The 17,755-nt window shown below is 42.5% G+C and overlaps 1 protein-coding gene and 1 pseudogene across 1 annotated transcript; both read left to right on the top strand.

The window, feature by feature from the left end:
- Nucleotides 1–1,084: 1,084 nt before the first annotated feature.
- On the top strand, nt 1,085–7,698 carry LOC129354482 (NLR family CARD domain-containing protein 3-like; annotated as a pseudogene).
- Nucleotides 7,699–8,509: 811 nt separating this feature from the next.
- Nucleotides 8,510–17,448, top strand: LOC129354481 (NACHT, LRR and PYD domains-containing protein 3-like). Its single transcript, XM_055023935.1, has 14 exons — nt 8,510–8,611; nt 9,067–9,146; nt 9,228–9,371; nt 10,663–10,764; nt 10,847–10,925; nt 11,142–11,370; nt 11,511–13,314; nt 13,395–13,568; nt 13,687–13,860; nt 13,986–14,159; nt 14,723–14,896; nt 14,969–15,136; nt 15,622–15,668; nt 15,745–17,448. The coding sequence occupies exons 2-14, from the start codon at nt 9,076–9,078 to the stop codon at nt 16,293–16,295; spliced, it is 3,891 nt and encodes a 1,296-aa protein (XP_054879910.1). The 5' UTR covers nt 8,510–8,611; nt 9,067–9,075; the 3' UTR covers nt 16,296–17,448.
- Nucleotides 17,449–17,755: the final 307 nt, after the last annotated feature.

Genomic DNA, 17,755 nt, shown 5'->3' with positions numbered 1-17,755 from the left:
AAAGCAAAAAGTAATGTCGTAAAAATACCCCTAAAAGTAAATTTTTTTTGGAAAAATGCAATTAAATAAATGTAATTATTTTCTACAGAAGTCTGATCAAGCCCGCCTCCTAGCGGTGTGAGCATGTACTGCTCCTGGAATCACGTCTCTGATTGGCTGTTATTGTTGCACAATTCAGTACGGAAAGAGAAAAGGACAAACATCCTGAGTAACGTGTACAATTAGAAAACAGTTTTAATGTTTTTATAGTTTCCTTTCTTGTCGATTTGATGATTCCAGAGAATAAAAATCCAAAATTCAATGTCTGACAAAAATTATAGTTTTATATAAAATCAATAAAAACTGATATTTCAAACTAAAAGGTGAGGTTTATGAAAAGTTTCTAAATGTTCTTCATTCAGCACCTGGATGTGCTGCTCAGGTAGAGACATGTTGAGTCCTGACCCCTAGCGGACAGAAGGTATAACTACATCTTGTATTTTAGAGCTAAAGTACAAAAGAACAAATAATAAAAGGTGAAAATATAATTTAGGTTTTTTTATACAAAAAAGAAAAAGGGAATTTAAAATTAGATAATTTTAAACAACCTGACACAATTTTTCCCACCGAATTTTACAATTTTACAAAATCTCCCAAAAACAGGTTGAAATCTGTGATGAAACAAACTGTGGAGAAGTTGGAGTGAAAGCTTTGTAAAATATTTTGACAGTATTTAATGCTACTGATGTGACCATATTCTCCTGTATTAGAACTACAGCTGCAGGTCCAGCTGTATGTTTCTGTTCCCTCATGATATGAGATAAAATCCTGTTTCTCGTGTCGAGGGACAAAGAGCTGCTCGCTCTGATTCAGTGTTTTAAACTCCTGAAGATCCAAACTGCCTGTTGAACTAAAGGTAATTAATAATTCAATATCCGTCACTTTCTGACCATCTGATTAAAATGTAAAATCCTAATAACTATGGACTCATCTACATGTTTTAACCTTTGTAAATTAAAACAGTTTGGAATGTCGAACCGGTTCTGACAGAAGCAGACAGACGAGATCAGGAGTTTATTTTGAAACAATGAAGCCTTCAGTCGTCTGCATATTTTCATTTTCACCAGTTTCACCAGTTACGGAAGAGGAGCTTCCAGTAGCTTTTCTTGATTGTTGAAGCAGCTTCATAATCTTTCCATGGAGAAGTTAGTTGGTTTGGACAGATAGAAATATTATTAGTGTTGGACTCAGCAGGTTCTTGTTCTCTGAAGAAGCTGTGAACTATGGATCCGTGTGGGAAACATGAGAGCCAGATCAAAAGGTAAGATGTTTAAATCCACATTTTGCACATTAACCACTTTGTTCAAACATCATTTTTCCTCCTCACAGCTCTGAACTCAGCCAGGTGTCAGTCAAACGTCTTCGATTTTTATTTGAAGCCTCCGCTGACGCAAGGTGATTATTTTATATTTTTATGTCAAGTTATGTAGTGAAGACACAGATTTAATTAACTTGTAATTTGACTGAAATTCATCCGTCTGAGACACTTTATATAAGAAAAGGTCATTTAATTTAATCATAAATACATTCCTGTTAATCCTGGTCATCAGTCAGTTCATTGAACTCAGTTCTTTATTCCAATTTGTCCAAACTGTTTCTGTTTTTGCTAAAATCATCAAAAGTGATCCGAGTCCGGTCCGGTCCCCGGTCCGGTCCCCGCCCAGCGCCGTGTCCATGAAGAGCGACCGATCAATGGATCCGATCATCGTGTTCAAAGACACTAACCAGCCTGAACATCAGGGGTGAGAATCTCATTCTATTCTATTGATTTTCTTAAATCAAGATGCATTGTGGGAGTTTTATTAATGTGGCTCAAAGATTCCATAATTAAAACATTTTTGGTTTTAATCAGGATCCAGCAGCTTTAGAGGTATAAAAATAATAAAAACAAGAGCAACTATTTATTTTTTTAACATTAAATCAAAGTTTATTCATGTTTTCTTTATTACATAAGAGGATTTCCTCTGGGACTGAAGTTAAAGTTTAAATCAGTTTAGGAAAGACGGTGATTGTCAGACTCCATGTTTCTGCTCAGCTGTTTTCCATCCGTCTGCAGCAGTTTTCACACAGAAAGTGTGAGTTTCTACTTCCTTCTGTCTGTCTGGACACCAACGTGTTTCTGGAAACACGAATCGTCACACGTCAGTTTTAACAGTCAGTGAACTTGTGGTTGTTTGTTTGTGCAGGAGCCAGCAGCAGACGGCCTTACCGTCATCCAGCTGCTTGTCCATGAGGAGCGACCGCTCCATGGACCCGATTACCGTATTTAAGGACCAACACCAGTCTGTTCACAACGGGTGAGAACAGAAACTTTCAACTCTTTCCTTTTACAAATCATCATATTCATCATTTAAAGCAGCTGTTTATGGAAATAAAACTCCTCATATCCACTTCTCTTCATATTGAGGCAGTTAAACTTGTCCTCAAGCATTTTGGTATTTTACTGATGCAAATCCAAAATGAAGTTTAGAAGTTTAAAATGTGATTTTCTGCAGAGAGGAGCTGCAGGACTCGACGGTTCATCATCAAACTGACCTGCACTCCATTTTTAAGGCAAGAACCATTTTAGATGAAATACTTTATGGTTACAATAAATTACAGGAATAAATAATGTTTGAATTTTTAGTCCTTAAATATGAAATAATTTAATGGTTGCTGCAATGATCACAGTTATGTGATCCTCAACATAAATATGATTTCTAATGAATTTTTTCATTTTGTTTCAGGCTCTGGAGGAAAACATTGCAGGTTTTGTGAAGTCAGAGCTGAAGAAACTCCTGAACGTTGTTGGACCGGATTACCAGGAATACTTAAAGAACCAGAGAGACGATGAAGAGGAGCTGGATGGAGGTGAGGAAGAGCAGGAAAATCCCAGCGGAGAATCATTTCTGAGGCTGACGCTCCACTTCCTGAGGACGATGAGGCAGAAGAGGCTGGCCGATTATCTGCATCGCAGTGAGATTCTTTATTTAAAACATGTTCAACTTTACAAAACCACCAACTCAATTACTGCTTTTGAATTTATGCTTAAGCTTTAATTCACGGGAAGCTTTAAAACATTTTTAAAGTTATCGAAATGCTAAAGCATTTTCTCACTATCAGCTCATTAGTGGTTGTTTGTCCAACACTGCAAACCTCAGTGAGACATGAGGACATTTCCTGTATTCAGTGCTTGTTGTTTGCATTAAATTATATAAAAACTTTAAAACGTTGGGATACTTCAGCTGTTCCAGGTGTGTGACATGAAAAATGTCACATTTTACAGGATAAAGTGGATTTATTTGCTGTTGCAGAGACGAATTCAACGAGGTACCAGCAGAGACACAAGTCCAGCCTGAGGAGGAGGTTCCAGTGTGTGTTTGAAGGGATCGCTAGAGGCGGAAACCCAACCCTGTTAAACCAGATCTACACGGAGCTTCACATGACGGAGGGAGGAGCCGGAGAGGTCAACGCCGAGCACGAGGTCAGGCAGATTGAAATGACCCCCAGAAAACAGGGCGGTCCTGAAACAGTCAGAGTGGAAGACATCTTTAAGGTTCACAGCGACAAAGCTCAGCCCATCAGAACGATGCTCACTAAAGGAGTCGCTGGCATCGGGAAAACCATCCTGACGCAGAAGTTCACTCTGGATTGGGCCGAAGACAAATCCAATCAGGATATTCACTTTACCTTCCCGTTTGCCTTCAGAGAGCTGAATGTGCTGAAAGACAAAAGGTTCAGTTTGGTGGAACTCGTTCACCGCTTCTTTCCAGAAAGCAAAGAAATCTGCAACTTTGAACAGTTCAGTGTTTTGTTCATTTTTGATGGTCTGGATGAATATTGAAGCTCTCTGGACTTCCACAGCAGTCCGATCCTGACCGACGGTACCGAGGCCTCCTCCGTGGACGTCCTGCTGGTGAACCTCATCAGGGGGACGCTGCTGCCCTCCGCTCGCCTCTGGGTGACCATGAGACCTTCGGCCGTCAGCCTCGTCCCTCCTCAGTGTGTGGATGTGCTGACAGAAGTCAGAGGGTTTTCAGACTCCAAAAAGGAGGAGTACTTTAGGAAGAGGTTTAAAGATAAGAAGCAAGCCAACAGGATCGTCTCCCACATCAAATCTTCGCGAAGCCTCCACATCATGTGCCACATCCCCATCTTCTGCTGGATCAATGCTACGGTACTGGAGGACATGCTGAGCAGCAGAGAGGAGGGGGAGCTGCCAAAGACCCTCACTGAGATGTACATCCACTTCCTGGTGGTCCAGACCAAAGTAAAGAAAGTTAAATATGATAAAGGAAAGGAGACAGATCCTCACTGGAGTCCAGAGAGCAGGACGATGATTGAGTCTCTGGGGAAACTGGCTCTCGATCAGCTGCAGAAAGGAAACCTGATCTTCTATGAATCAGACCTGGCAGAGTGTGGCCTCGACCTCGGAGCAGCGTCTGTGACCTCAGGCGTACCTCAGCGTATTCACAGAGAGGGCTCTACCAGGACAAGATGTTCTGCTTCATCCATCTGAGTGTTCAGGAGTTTCTGGCTGCTCTTCATGTCCATCTGACCTTCATGAACTCTGGAACCAACCTGCTGCTGGCAGAACCAGAACCAGCAGGACCAGGAGAGCGAGATCCTGCAGTGATCCGCCTCCATCGGCTCGCTGTGGACAAGGCCCTGCAGAGTCCCAACGGACACTGGGACATGTTCCTCCGCTTTCTGCTGGGACTGTCCCAGCCAGTGAACCAGGCATTGCTGCGAGGCCTCCAGGCACAGAGCAGCTCACAGAGCAACCGAGAGACAATCCAGTACATCAAGAAGAAAATCAGCGACGACGTGTCAGTGGAGAAAAGCATCAACCTGTTCCACTGCCTGAATGAGCTGAACGACCGCTCTCTGGTGGAGGAGATCCAGCAGTTCCTGAAATCAGGACGTCTGTCCACAGACAGCCTGTCTCCGGCTCTGTGGTCGGCTCTGGTCTTCATCCTGCTGTCATCAGATGAAGACCTGGAAGTGTTTGACCTGAAGAGATACTCTGCGTCAGAAGATGCCCTGCTCAGGCTGCTTCCAGTGGTCAGAGCCTCCAACAGAGCTCTGTAGGTTCACAGAGGGTTTCACATGTTTAGCCTCTGGTTTCCAGCAGGCCTCAGTTTCTGATGCTGGTTCTGATCCGCAGACTGAGCGGCTGCAACCTCTCTGGGAGAAGCTGCGAGGCTTTGTCTTCGGTCCTAAGCTGCCAGTCTTCCAGTCTGAGACGACTGGACCTGAGTAACAACAAGCTGCAGGACGAAGGAGTGAAGCTGCTTGCAGTGGGACTGGAGAGTCCAAACTGCAAACTGGAGTCCCTCAGGTCAGAACATACTGGTTTCAACTGGTTTCAGCTGGTTTCAACTGGTTTCAACTGGTTTCAGCTGGTTTCAACTGGTTTCAACTGGTTCAACTGGTTTCAGCTGGTTTCAACTGGTTTCAACTGGTTTCAGCTGGTTTCAGCTGGTTTCAACTGGTTTCAGCTGGTTTCAACTGGTTTCAACTGGTTTCAACTGGTTTCAGCTGGTTTCAACTGGTTTCAACTGGTTTCAGCTGGTTTCAACTGGTTTCAACTGGTTTCACTGTTTCAACTGGTTTCAGCTGGTTTTAGCTGGTTTCAACTGGTTTAGACTGGTTTCAACTGGTTTTAGCTGGTTTCAACTGGTTTCAACTGGTTTCAACTGGTTTCACTTGTTTCAACTGGTTTCAACTGGTTTCAGCTGGTTTCACTTGTTTCAACTGGTTTCAACTGGTTTCAACTGGTTTCAACTGGTTTCAAACTGGTTTCAACTGGTTTCACTTGTTTCAACTGGTTTCAGCTGGTTTTAGCTGGTTTCAACTGGTTTCAACTGGTTTCAAATCTTTGGTGGAACCAAACCTGTAAAGTTTTCACCCTCCTCCCAATTTCAGTCTTACCGGATGTCTGATCACGGAGGACGGCTGCACTTCCCTGGCCAGAGCTCTCAGCTCCAACCCGTCCCACCTGGAAGAACTGGACCTCAGTTACAATCATCCTGGAGACTCAGGGCTGAAGCTGCTGTCGTCCAGGCTGACAGATCCTCACTGCAAACTGGAAACGCTCAGGTCTGTAGCTCTCCATCAGATTATTGATCAGATTATTGATCAGATTCCTGATCAGATATCTGGAACATAACCGAAGTTGAGAAAACGCGGGTCCAGTTTTGTCTGAGTGGATAGATGTTCATCTGATCAATAAATGATCATCTGATCAATAAATGATCTGATAAAGGAAAAGCCAGCTGTTTGGTGGTGATGCTGCAGCAGGTCTTTCCTGTCAGCAGAGACAGGAAGTTCTGCACGGACCTGGACTGGGTCAGTCAGTGGGAACCAGCAGATCATTTGATCTCTGAATCAGTAACATGTGGAGACGTTTGAATCCAGCTGTTTTCTTCCTGCAGAGTGGATCACTGTGGGAAGCAGTGGCTGACGCCTGGACTCAACAAATGTAAGTTTCTGTAATAATGAAGAAGAAAATCTATTCATTTTCAGGAATATTTCAAAGTAACATTTGATCATCTTTATTTATTTCTTAGCTTTGCAGCGGCTTGTTGACGTTTCTAAGCTCTTTCTCTGTTTATCCGTTTACTGGGTTCATTTCCTCGTTCACATTCTTTCCATCATCATTCCAGTAAAACCGGATTCTGGGGTTTTGAGCTCGACTTCCTTCTTCTAAAATCCCTTATTATCAAACTTAACTTGTCTTTTCTTTCTGTTTTTTATGCTTTTCATGATCTGATGCCTCATCAGTGAAGATTCCTTTATTTTCTGCAGCTTTGATTCTCTGAAATGTGACTTTGGACATTATTTGATCCCAACAGAAACATGACTCAGCACTTTCTAAAGCAGCTGCTGTAATGGCGGCCCACGCCTGTTTTGTCCTCCTCAGATTTCTGTGAACTTGAACTGGATCCAAACACAGCTGGCCGAAAGCTGCTTCTGTCTGACAACAACAGGAGCGTAAAAATCGTAAGCGCAGAGCAGCCGTACCCGGATCACCCCGACAGATTCCAGTGGAATCAGCTTCTGTGCAGAAACGGCCTGACTGGCCGCTGCTACTGGGAGGTGGAGTGGAGTGGGAGGGTCCTGGTGGCGGTCAGCTACAGGCGGATCACGCGCAGAGGCCTGAGCAGCGACTGCTGGTTTGGCGGGAACGACGTGTCGTGGGGTCTGAGGTGCTGCGACGACGTTGGTTACGCCATCTGTCATGAGAACAACATGGCCATCGTCCCGCTGCCGCAGTCCTGCCTCTCCCACAGGATAGCGGTGTACTTGGACTGTCCTGCTGGGACGCTGTCTTACTACCGAGTGTCTGCTGACACCCTGACGCACCTTCACACCTTCAACGCCACGTTCACCGAGCCGCTGTTCCCCGGCTTCGGGTTCTGGTTCGACTCCTCGGCGTCTCTGTGCTCTGTGTAAGGAAGTCAGGAAGGAATCAGTCACTATTATGTCATTATGATGTAAAACAGCAGAAATAATATTGATAAACGTTTTTCTGATGATTTTTGTACAACGTGTCATTCTTCTTACCTTCTGAATGTTTTATTGTTTTTGTTAATCTGTGATTTTCGGCCAACTTGTAATTAAATATTAAACTGGTTTTCTGAGTTTCCATTAAAACACTTTTCATGTGTCTATTGACTCTGTGACGTGTTTATTATTATTGTTAGTAACGACTTTGTTTTCTGTTTTATTATCATTATTATTTATCATTTGATCTGTTTCCAGAGTAATTTTGTTTAAACTAATCTTTCTAAAGATGTGATTTATTGACCTGAGTTTATACCAGTTTACTAACAACCCAACAAAAATAATAGAAATATTTAAAACATTCCTCAGAAGTTTATTTTATTTTAACTTAAATACCTTAGATATGTAAATTTTAGTCATGAAAAGTTTTAACTCAACTAATCACTCTTAAATTTTTACATATTTTTTGGATTTCTTACATCATATTTAGTCTGAAATGAATCTCAAAAGCAACAATAATTTACATGTTCATGGAGAAAAACACTGATGAAGTAAAAGTATAATTTTCAAGCTATTTGTGTTTATTTGAAAGACATTTTGATGATTTTCTTAAACTAATAATTATACTAAAAACATCCAAATATACAGAAACAATAAATGCAAGATGTTGCATGCAAACGGACCTTCAGTACTGACCAAACATCTTTATAAATGTTTCTTGACTAAACTTTACAAATGAGGAAATAACTGCAGCTGGAACTGATGGAGAAATGTTTTATTTTCTGCTGTAATAAAACTCCTCCATATTTTCCTGTAATGTGTTTCTGTCTGCAGCAGGTTGAATGTGAGCAGATTCTACTGAAGGGCGGCGTTTCCACTCTGCTTTGGACCAAACAGGAACTGGTTGTGTTTTCCGTCAGGCTCCTCCTGGGCTCATGACGGGACAGACTGGTTTCAGAACCGTCATTCTGGTTCTGAGTTATGAGGCTGAGAGCATCGATCAGCCAAACGCTCGCCGTCTGACGACGAACAACCGGCTCTCCACTCCATTTACAGACATTTCCACTGAACGTTAAATCAGAAGGTAAGAAAACCTGTTAAATTAAATCTGGTTAACTGGTCAACTGGTTAACTGGTTAACTGGTTAACTGGTTAACTGGTCAACTGGTTAACTGTGCTCACATTGCAGTTTGAAGCTGGTTTTTGGTATGTTTGTAAATTTGTGTTTTTGGTAAAGTACAATAATGATAAAGTATTGAACATATGGATCTAATAACATCAACACTGTGACGTAATCAGTGCAAAAAATGCAGGAAGTGTCAAAACTACCCAGACAACTTTGGCTTAAGATGAGTGTTAATAATTAATGCTGATAGTGTGAGAATTTTAAAGCATTTTGAAACATAAATGATTCATTTTGCATCTTACTAATGGAAATAAAACGGTTAATAATACATAATCTGACCAGAAACACTGTGGATGTGCCATGTTGAAGGGAATAATTTAGTGATGACTCAGCATGTTATTCTTTATGATAAGGTGTGAAAAATGAATGCTGGACATTTTTCACCTGAAACAAGAAATGGTGTGGAAGCTGAGCGTCAGGGTGAAGCTCAGAGGTGAGATTATAATCTGTTATAAGCTGCTCATTTCGCTGACGCTGCATTTCAACGCTCCGCTCTGTGATTCGTTTGTTAAAGAAAAAACCTGCAAATGGCAGAACCCAGCGGATCAGAACCCAGCGGATCAGAACCCAGCGGATCAGAACCCAGAAAGCAGCTCCGGATGAATAAACGCTCCAAAGATTTTGATCTGGATTTTAAAGTCTCGCCTCGTGAGACGCAGTGAGTAAAGTTTTATTCTCTAACTTTCTGTGACTCATCAGGAAAACCAACACTGACCCGTTTGTTGCTTTAAAGCTTTGAGCAGAAAAACGAAAGCAAATGTTCTGGAACTGGACCAGAACCAAGACCAGAACCAAGACCAGAACCAAGACCTGAACCAAGACCAGAACCAAGACCAGAACCAAGACCAGAACCAAGACCAGAACCAAGACCAGAACCAAGACCAGAACCAAGACCAGAACCAAGACCTGAACCAAGACCTGAACCAAGACCAGAACCAAGACCTGAACCAAGACCAGAACCAAGACCAGAACCAAGACCTGAACCAAGACCTGAACCAAGACCAGAACCAAGACCTGAACCAAGACCAGAACCAAGACCTGAACCAAGACCAGAACCAAGACCAGAACCAAGACCAGAACCAAGACCTGAACCAAGACCAGAACCAAGACCAGAACCAAGACCTGAACCAAGACCAGAACCAAGACCAGAACCAAGACCAGAACCAAGACCAGAACCAAGACCAGAACCAAGACCAGAACTGCACGGTGTGTCTTTGAAAAGAGACAAATTTCTCCACATAGTGAAGGATTTCAAACCTTCTCCAGAAACCCGATATGTTTGTGTTTCATGTGATTTGGACCTGATCGGTTCAGTTTCCTTTATTTTGTTTTAATGTCTACATATTGTCAGGCTTTGAGAAAATGATCCATATTTGTTGATAATAATAATAAGAGGTAATTTCTGACTATTTTTACAAGAAATAAACATGTTTGTGTCACATTCTCAATGTCATGGATGATGTTTGAGTTTCAAACTATGAATGAGGGAAAGTGATGATCTCTGAATCAGCACAGAGAACCACCAGCTACTGTTTTAATCATAGTGTCACTTTTACTGATTTCACTGAATCTGCTGGGATTCCAGTAAGTTTGATAACCAGCAGCATTTATTATTGGCTCGAAATCATTTTTTCCAAAAGTTTCTCCAGACGACATGTTGGGAATAAATGGAGTTATTGGATTAGAAAGAGCAGCTTGAAAAGGAAACAGCTAACTACAGAACATCAGTGAATGACTGAAGCTTTTGGAGAGAATATTAAACTTTGTAAAAATAGTTTTGGCCGATTTGTAAATAAAACGTTGTTTGTATTTAAATGTAGGAAACGTTGTTCTGAGTTTGCAGTAGAAAAGCTGCGTCTCAGATTAGATCAGAACAGAAATAGAAACAAATGCAGCAGTTTATGTTCGTCACGTTTCCATTCTAATTCGATTGATGTGATTTTGCTCAGTAAAGCTCCAGGCTCTCCGGTTCCCAGCCTGTCGGTGAGGAGCGACTCTTCCATGCAGATCGCATCACGGTTTAAAAACAGACGTCAAACTTTTCACCACAGGTAAATCAGTTCTGCTAAACGCTGATTACAGTTGGATCAACTCGTGTGGCTTTAGTTTAAATCTACATTTTTGCGTTTCCAGCGTCAGCCAAGAGTTTCCAGGTGAATCTGATGAACCTGCTGCAGTCCAGCATCAAAAAGAGCTCAACTCTGTATTTAAGGTAAAATGATAACAACCTTAAGAGATAAAGAAAAAACTATTAAATCTGAAGTTGTAACGCACAACCAGTCTGATTGCTTACATTATCTTTCTGCATTATTGATTTATTGATGCCACAGGAAGTGATCAGAAGTGGCCGACGCTGTTATCACTTCAGGGTCAATGAGTTTGAGTTTCTGCATCGTCTGTGAAATGAAAGTGAATGTTTCTGTTCCAGACGCTCGAGGAAAACCTCATGACTTTCATGAGAACTGAGCTGCAGAAGTTTCAGACGATTCTGACTTCTGGTCATTCAGAAGCTCTAGAAAAGCAGCAGCAGGAAGAAGAGGAGAGAAACTCTGCAGACGGGAAACAGGCGAAGGGCAGCAGGGAGACGTTTCTGAAACTGTCGCTGCAGTTCCTGAGGAGAATGAGGAGAGACGATCTGGCCGACTGTTTGTGGAACAGTAAGAGGATTTCAACTGATTCAGTTTCACTGTTTTTCTTTTCATATCATGCAGACATCTAAACCACATCCATAAATGTGAAATGAAAAATAACTATTGATTGTTGCATTTAGATGTTTTGACCTCATTGACTGTTTCAGGAACTTGTGCAACAGATTGCACTCAAAACCTGAAGTCCAGCTTGAGGAAAAGATTCTGCTGCGTGTTTGAGGGTCTGGCTAAAGCAGGAAATCCAACACTTCTCCATCAGATCTACACAGAGCTGTACATCACAGAGGGAGGGGATGCAGAGATCAGCGGAGAGCACGAGGTCAGGCAGATCGAAGACGCGTCCAGGAAGCAGCGTGTTCAGGAAAAAACCATCACACAGGAAAACATCTTTAAAGCTTCATCTGGCAAAGACAAACCAATCAGAACAGTGATCACTAAGGGAGTCGCTGGCATTGGGAAGACAGTCCTGACGCAGAAGTTCGCTCTGGACTGGGCAGAAAGCAGAAGCAACCAGGACATCCAGTTCATTTTCCCCTTCACTTTCAGAGAACTCAATGTTCTTAAAGACAAACGCTTCAGTTTGGTTGAACTTGTTCATCATTTCTTTAATGAAACCAAAGAAGCACAACTCTGCAGATTTAACGACTTCCGAATCGTGTTCATCTTCGACGGACTGGATGAGTGTCGACTTCCTCTGGACTTCCACAGAAATGAGATCCTGACCGACGTGACCGAGCCCAGCTCTCTGGACGTTCTGCTGACAAACCTGATCCGGGGGAAGCTGCTTCCCTCCGCTCGCCTCTGGATAACCACACGACCCGCGGCAGCCAATCAGATCCCTGCTGAATGTGTCGACATAGTTACGGATGTGAAGGGGTTCACTGACGTGCAGATGGAGGAATATTTCAGAAAGAGGTTTGCAGACCAGAAGGAGGCCAACATGATCATCTCCCACGTCAAGATGTCACAAAGCCTCCGCATCATGTGCCACATCCCGGTCTTCTGTTGGATCAGCGCCACCGTTCTGGAAAACGTTCTGAAAAACAGACAAGGACGAGAGCTACCCAAGACCCTGACTGAGTTATACATCTACTTCCTGCTGGTTCAGAGCAAAGTGAAGCAACTGAAATATGAAGGAGGAGCAAATACAGATTTAACCTGGAGTCCAGAGAGCAGGAAGATGATCAAGGCTCTGGGGAAACTGGCTTTTAAGCAGCTGCAGAAAGGAAATCTGATCTTCTGTGAAACCGATCTGACAGGATCTGGCATTGATATCAAGGCGGCTTCAATTTATTCAGGCGTGTTCACACAGATCTTTAAGGAGGAGAGCGGGATTTACCAGGAGAAGTTGTTCTGCTTCATCCATCTGAGTGTTCAGGAGTTTCTGGCGGCTCTTCATGTCCATCTGACCTTCATGAACTCTGGAACCAACCTGCTGGACGACACGCATCCAAAACAAAGGCTATCTAAGGGCTTGAAGACGCAGCCTAACGTACGAAAGCTGCACCAAACCGCTGTAGACAAAGCTTTACAAAGTCCAAATGGTCACCTGGATCTAGTCCTTCGCATTCTCGTCGGTCTGTCACTGCCAGCCAATCAAACTCTCCTCCGAGGCCTGCAGACTCAAACCGCAAACATCTCACAATCAAATCAGGAAACAGCCGAATACATCAAGAAGAAGATCAGTGACAGCCTGTCTGCAGAGAAAAGCATCAACCTGTTCCACTGTCTGAATGAGCTGAACGACCGATCCCTGGTGGACGAGATCCAGCTGTATCTGAGGTCAGGAAGTCTGAGCACACGGAACCTGTCTCTGGGTCAGTGGTCGGCTCTGGTCTTCATCTTACTGTCATCAGAAAAAGATCTGGACGAGTTTGACCTGAGAAAATATTCAGCCTCAGAGGACGCGCTTCTGATGCTGCTGCCAGTGGTGAAAGCGTCCAGCAAAGCTCTGTAGGTGTTTGGATTCACACAAAAATAACTCACAATGCAAATCAAGAGTCATTTTCAGTTTCCTGTCAATTGTTTTTCAGGCTGAGGAACTGCACCCTCACTGAGAAAACCTGTGAAGCCATGTCGTCAGTCCTGAGCTCCCCGGGTTGCTGCTTGAGAGACGTGGACCTGAGTCACAACGACCTGGAGGACGCAGGCATGAAAACGTTGTCTTCTGGGATGTTGGCTCAACAATGTAGCCTGGAATCACTGAGGTACGAAGTCATAGAAACATCAGTGATGGACGAACTTCCTCCAGTCTGTGGCTTCAGGTGAGCAGTAACAACCACTTTTCACAATCTGTGTCATATTTTCCCTTTGCGTGTTTTTCAGGGTAGCCGACTGCAACCTGTCACAGAAGAGCTGTGAGACTCTGACCTTGTGCCTCCGAGCAAAGAGCCTGAGGCTGAAGAGTCTGGATTTGAACCACAACAGCCTGCAGGACGTCGGACTGAAGCAACTTTCTGACGGCTTGAAGAGTCCATACTGCAAATTAGAAAGCATCAGGTAAGAGAAAACATGCAAACCAAACAGTTTTCATTCAAAAAGTCGACCAACATTTTAAAGGAAGTTTTTTAAAGTGAGGTTCATCCAATCTGTGTTAAAATGAAAATGATTCTAACCGTTTGCAGTTTGACGGCGTGCGGCCTCTCGGAGCAGAGCTGTGAATCTCTGGCCGCGGCGCTCAGCTCTCCCTCCTGCAGCCTCCGATCTCTGAACATGAGCAGCAACAACCTGGGAGATTCGGGCCTGAAGCGTCTCTGTGCCGAACTGCAGAGCAAACACTGTCAGATGGAGACCGTCATGTTCGTTGGCTTAATCAATAACGCTTCCAGCACTGACCTCTGGAACTCGGTCATCAAGATCCAGACAATTAACGGAGTGACTGACATGAAATTCACAGCCTTCAGTTCATTCCTGCCTTCACCAACGTGAAAGTAGAATCCAGATTTCAGATCCATTCCGATCTGATCAAATGGGACGAATCAATAATCAATCAAATCCTGACATCAATGTCTCTTTTTGTCTCTCTGACAGTTTGAAGCTGCCTCCACCTGAATGTTTTCTCATTTGCATTTTAAGTTGTTTTCACCATAAAACAACTTTCTAATGACATATTTTCTTGAATAATATAAATTTTTTACTATTTTTCAAATGTAACAGCTGCAGGTTGTCACCAGCATTTGGTGTGAATTTCATGTCAGTGGATTCATTACATTTACTGTGTGAAATGGTGATGCATTTAGTAATTAACTCCCCCATTGTTATTATTACAGTTATTGGCTAAATGCCATTCAAAATAAGACTTCAGAAAATAACCATGAAATTGACTGAACATTAATCCTTTTTCATGTTTTTATTTTTCTAGACTCTGTGGATGCCAGCTCTCAGAAAGATGCTGTAAATATGTATCTGCAGTTCTCAGCACTCAGCCGTCCAAACTGAGACATCTGGACCTGAGTAACAACAACCTGAGAGACGCAGGAGTGCAGCAGCTGTCCACTGGGCTGGGCAGTCCTCACTGCAAGCTGGAGACGCTCAGGTCTGACCGCTCTGATGCCTTTTCATCATTCTTCAGACCCAAACGTAACTCAGGATGTTCCTCAAACACCAGGCTGTCAGGCTGTCTGGTCACAGGAAAAGGCTGCGGCTTCCTGGCGTCGGCGCTGAGCTGCAACCCGTCGCATCTGAGCGAACTGGACCTGAGCTGCAACCACCCAGGAGCCGTCGGCAAGCAGATGCTGTCTTCTGAGGGTCCAAAGTGGAAACTGGCTGCTTTGAGGTACGACCACAAGAAAAGACCCGCGTTCACAATCTGCTCTTCTGATTATCAGAAAATACATCATATTTTATATGAGTCACATTAAAGTTCATTTAATTCCCAGTTTTTTGCTCTTCTTCCTGCTGGATTTGTTTCCAAGCTGTTTTAACTCGAGGAGCAAAAACAGATTGATGAATTTTACTGGCAGCCAATCAGAAAATGAGCATCTGAAAAATATTGGAAATCAATTATTTTAACTTTTATTTATGTATTTTATAAATGACATAATGACAGAAAGATAAAAACATTCATGGAATTTGCTTTTTTTATTTTTTCCCCTCAAGTTTTATTTGAGGCCCCAAAGTTTAAACGCTGGTTTAGAAATATTGGTTATAATAACAATTTATTATAGGAAAAGGAGAAAATGAAAAGCCCTCATCATAAATGTCTCTACATATGAGACACATAAAAAACAAACGTGTGTAAAGTTTGTTGTTGCTCTGCAGTTTGGACCGAGGCGGAGAACACAGGCTGAGACCTGATGTCAGGAAGTGTAAGTTTCATAAACAATTAGATATAAATGATTCTCTTATGGCATCATTTAAGATTTAATTTTCCCTCTGCATCAGATTTCTGTGAACTTGAGGTGGACATGAACTCAGTGAACAGACATCTCCGCCTGTCTGACAGCAACACAACGATCACACAGGTGAAGGAGGAGCAGCCGTACCCGGATCACCCCAACAGATTCCAGGCCTGCTGGCAGCTCATGTGCAGAAACGGCCTGACTGGTCGCTGTTACTGGGAGGTGGAGTGGAAGGAAGCAGTTCTCATCTCTGTCAGCTGCAAAGGAATCAAACGAAGTGGAAAAAGTGAGGCCTGCAGGTTTGGAAGGAACGATCAGTCCTGGACGCTGGAGTGCTCTGATGTGTTTGGCTTCACTGCCTGGCATGTGAACAGAGAAACCACCATCCCTGGTTCTCCTGCCGGCCACAGAGTGGGAGTTTATCTGGACCATCCTGCAGGAACGCTCTCCTTCTACGACGTCTCCTCCAACTCGTTGAAGCATCTCTACACCTTCTGCGCCACATTCACTGAACCCGTTTATCCCAGTTTTGGTTTGTGGTCTGGAGCCTTCGTGTCACTGAGTTCAGCAGCTTCACAGAAACCGACAGCTTGAAGCTGTTTGAGTAGAAATAGAAAAGCTTCACATAATTATAGCTGTGCTACACTTCTAGAAGTAAAATGTAAATATCTGTCATGTTTTCTACAAAACCCAATGATAAACCCAGTTTATGATGGAGAGGAACAGAACCATTAACAGAACCATTAACAGAACCATTAACAGAACCGTTAACAGAACCGCATCTCTGTTGGCCCTTTAATCCATTGTTACATGCAGTAATGTGCTTTTCCGAGCCGTCTTTAAACGCATCATGACCAGCATGTTGTGACTGTAGGAGGCGCTGTTGCACTTTAACACTTTGCTGTAAAATATCAGTTTTAAAAGAGAAACAAACACAAAAATAAAGAAAAAGCAGAAAAACAAATAAAAACTAATATTTAATGGTTCAGTGGTTTCTGATATATTTCCATAATAAACATAATAATGGTGTCAAATTTTAGGGAGCAGCTTTAAATTATGATGTACTTTATGATATTTAATGCCTGTTATAGAAAATAAATTTCTGTACATTTGTCTCTGTTTATTAGTAATATTGTAAATTCATTATTGATTTGATTCTGTGGATCATTTCTGTAAGTTCTGAGGAATTTGGTTCATAGCAAATAAAAAACATAAACTCACTTTGTCAATAAATGACAGGAATAATGAGTGTCACTGTGTGCTGCAGAAACGTTGGCTTTGTGCTGCAGAAACGTTGACTTTGTGCTGCAGAAACGTTGGCTTTGTGCTGCAGAAACGTTGGCTTTGTGCTGCAGAAACGTTGGCTTTGTGCTGCAGAAACGTTGACTTTGTGCTGCAGAAACGTTGGCTTTGTGCTGCAGAAACGTTGACTTTGTGCTGCAGAAACGTTGGCTTTGTGCTGCAGAAACGTTGGCTTTGTGCTGCAGAAATGTGCTCAGCCGGAACAGTTTTATCTTTTATCAGCTTGAATGAAACTCATGTAACTGTGACGTGAAAACCAGCAGAACCTGTGGAGAGATGGAGACAAACAAATCAACGTCTTCTTCCTTCTTCCTTCCTCTCTCAGGTTTGGGGGATTTTTTTAGTTTTGTTTTCTGGACATTAAGTTTATTAGACATCATTGTTGTCTCTAATAACAGGATATTTTCACTGGGACAATAAAATGGAAATAAAACTCTTTTCTCTTCAAAACGATCCTGAAGATGAATATATTGTGTTTCTGAATTATTTTCCAGGAATTAGTCAGTCCTTTGAATCAGATAATATAAGTTTATATATGAATTATAACCAATAACAGACTAAAATGTGGGGATGGATCCATCAAAATGTTGCGTCTTAAACTTTAAATCCTCTGACCTTCGAGGCTCAACTCCACAACCTGAATCCATTTCCTCATTTAATGGGAGAAATATTCAGCAGTTCTGAAGAACATAGATCACACATTTATCCTGCAGACTGGAGCAGCGAAATGTTAGTAAATTAAAGCACATTAA

Source organism: Poeciliopsis prolifica, unplaced genomic scaffold, assembly GCF_027474105.1.
Source record: "Poeciliopsis prolifica strain line A6 unplaced genomic scaffold, Auburn_PproV2 SCAFFOLD111, whole genome shotgun sequence".
NCBI classification, from domain to species: Eukaryota; Metazoa; Chordata; class Actinopteri; order Cyprinodontiformes; family Poeciliidae; genus Poeciliopsis; species Poeciliopsis prolifica.
Note: the sequence above shows the minus strand (reverse complement) of the source record. Positions and strands in the feature narration are given on the sequence as shown.

What these genes read in the sequence shown, in the direction of transcription:
- LOC129354481 (XM_055023935.1), top strand. Translation starts at nt 9,076, where the DNA reads ATGAATGCTGGACATTTTTCACCTGAAACAAGAAATGGTGTGGAAGCT. An exon ending in GGCCGACTGTTTGTGGAACA is followed by an intron (nt 11,371 to 11,510) that starts GTAAGAGGATTT and finishes TGACTGTTTCAG; the next exon opens with GAACTTGTGCAACAGATTGC. An exon ending in AAAGCGTCCAGCAAAGCTCT is followed by an intron (nt 13,315 to 13,394) that starts GTAGGTGTTTGG and finishes ATTGTTTTTCAG; the next exon opens with GCTGAGGAACTGCACCCTCA.